General features: G+C 54.6%; 1 protein-coding gene across 1 annotated transcript in view; it reads right to left on the bottom strand.

Moving 5' to 3' along the window:
- LOC102254371 (protein cordon-bleu) overlaps positions 1-1,632 on the bottom strand; it is a gene marked incomplete at its 3' end in the record, with an annotated part of 74,261 nt that overhangs the window by 50,319 nt on the left and 22,310 nt on the right. The window contains exon 8 of the mRNA XM_014530517.1: positions 252-349. Within this exon, the coding sequence (XP_014386003.1) occupies positions 252-349 (98 nt within the window). The remainder of the gene's footprint in view (positions 1-251; positions 350-1,632) is intronic.

The following is a 1,632-nucleotide window of genomic DNA, read 5'->3' as shown; positions in this document are numbered from 1 at the left end:
GGCAGCGGGCACGGGCTCGGGGCCACGGTCTGCTGGCGAATAAACCCCATCGCCCAGAACCGCTTCAGGGTTCGCGTGTGGAAGAGAAACCGTCATTGGGGTGCATCCGGATAAGCCCCCTTGGACCCGAGGAACTGCTATCCCGACATGTTTGGGAACCGCCCAGGCAGCTCGAGCGCAAACACCTCGGAAACCACGCTGGCAGGAGGCACAGTCCCCGCTACTCCCCTCACCTTGCCGGCTCCCCTCACCTTGCCGTTGCTTCTTTTGTTCACTTTGAAGAACCCGAGGAACTTCTTCTTCTCCTTATCCGTCTCATCGCTGCCAAAGGAGGACTTTCTGAAGGTTTCTGGGAGGGAAAGAAAGTCCTAAGTTACTTTTCAGCACCAACACATCGCGTTAAAAATCTCAGCAAACACACCCTCTCCTCTTAAACTTGGTTTTGTTCTTATAAGAGTAGAACCGCCCACCACCCGAGCCTGCACCCGGCTATGAAACACCGGGCCTCGCGCTCGCTCGCTCGGTGGGGACGGGGCGTTTCCTCTGGCCGCGCTCACATCCCCGATCCTCCTCGGCTCCGCGGCATGCTTTCCTCTCTAGTGACATTCTCCAGGGGACCAGGGCTTCTTCCTCTCTCTCTCTCCCTCTCTCTCTCTCTCTCTCTCTTGAGCTTGAGCTTGAGCTTGAAATCCTCAATCTTTTTCCTTCTTCATCAGGATTTTAAAAAAATAACTATTTTAGCCCAACAGGCATGGCTCAGTGTCAACCTATGAACCAGGGGGTCAGGGTTTTATTCCCGGTCAGGGCACATGCCCGGGTTGCAGGCTCGATCCCCAGTGGGGGGTGTGCAGGAGGCAGCCCATCCATGATTCTCTCTCATCATTGATGTTTCACTCTCTCTCCCTCTCCCTTCCTCTCTCACATCAGTAAAAATATGTATTAAAAAGTAAAATAATAAAATAACTAGTTTATTATTTGGGGGGGTGTTCATTATTAATTTCGTTTTTTTTCAATTGCGGCTGATATTCAGGCTTAGTCTTCATATTAAAAAGTAAAATAATAAAATAACTATTTTATTATTTGGGGGGGGTGTTCATTATTAATTTCGTTTATTTTTCAATTGCGGCTGATATTCAGTCCTAGTCTTCACTCGTTCCAGGTGTGAGGCACAGACGTTAGACAACCAGGTCTGCACAGCGTGGTCCCCGATATCCCCGCCCCCCCGACCGCCTGCGCAGTTAGCACAGTCTCGTTGACTCGGTCCCGGGCTGGCAGTCACTGGGATCCAGGGTGGGATGGAATGGGCGCTCTCCTGGGCCGCGGGACACGGCAGCCCTGACGTGTCAGTCGGTGACAGCCTCGCCCAGAGCCGTGGTTCTCACAACGAGGAGGGCCCGGCATGTCAGCACCCCCGGGACTTGGACCCAGTCCTGACCCCTGAATCGGGAGCTCTGGGGGTGGGCCCAGCGCCCTGCACTCAACACGCCCCAGCCTCGGGGATGCTCGAGGTGTGAGGGAGCATTTGAGGACCAGTGGGGTGGAGGTTACCAGCACCGAGGGTGGTGCACTCTGAGCCTCAGTCTGCTCATCTGCAGAATGGGGTGAACGGGGCGCTGCCCGCACAGCCTCAGC

The sequence above is a fragment of the Myotis brandtii genome, unplaced genomic scaffold, assembly GCF_000412655.1.
Source record: "Myotis brandtii unplaced genomic scaffold, ASM41265v1 scaffold743, whole genome shotgun sequence".
Taxonomy (NCBI): Eukaryota; Metazoa; Chordata; class Mammalia; order Chiroptera; family Vespertilionidae; genus Myotis; species Myotis brandtii.
The sequence above is the reverse complement of the archived record's forward strand: the minus strand, read 5'-3'. Positions and strand labels throughout refer to the sequence as shown.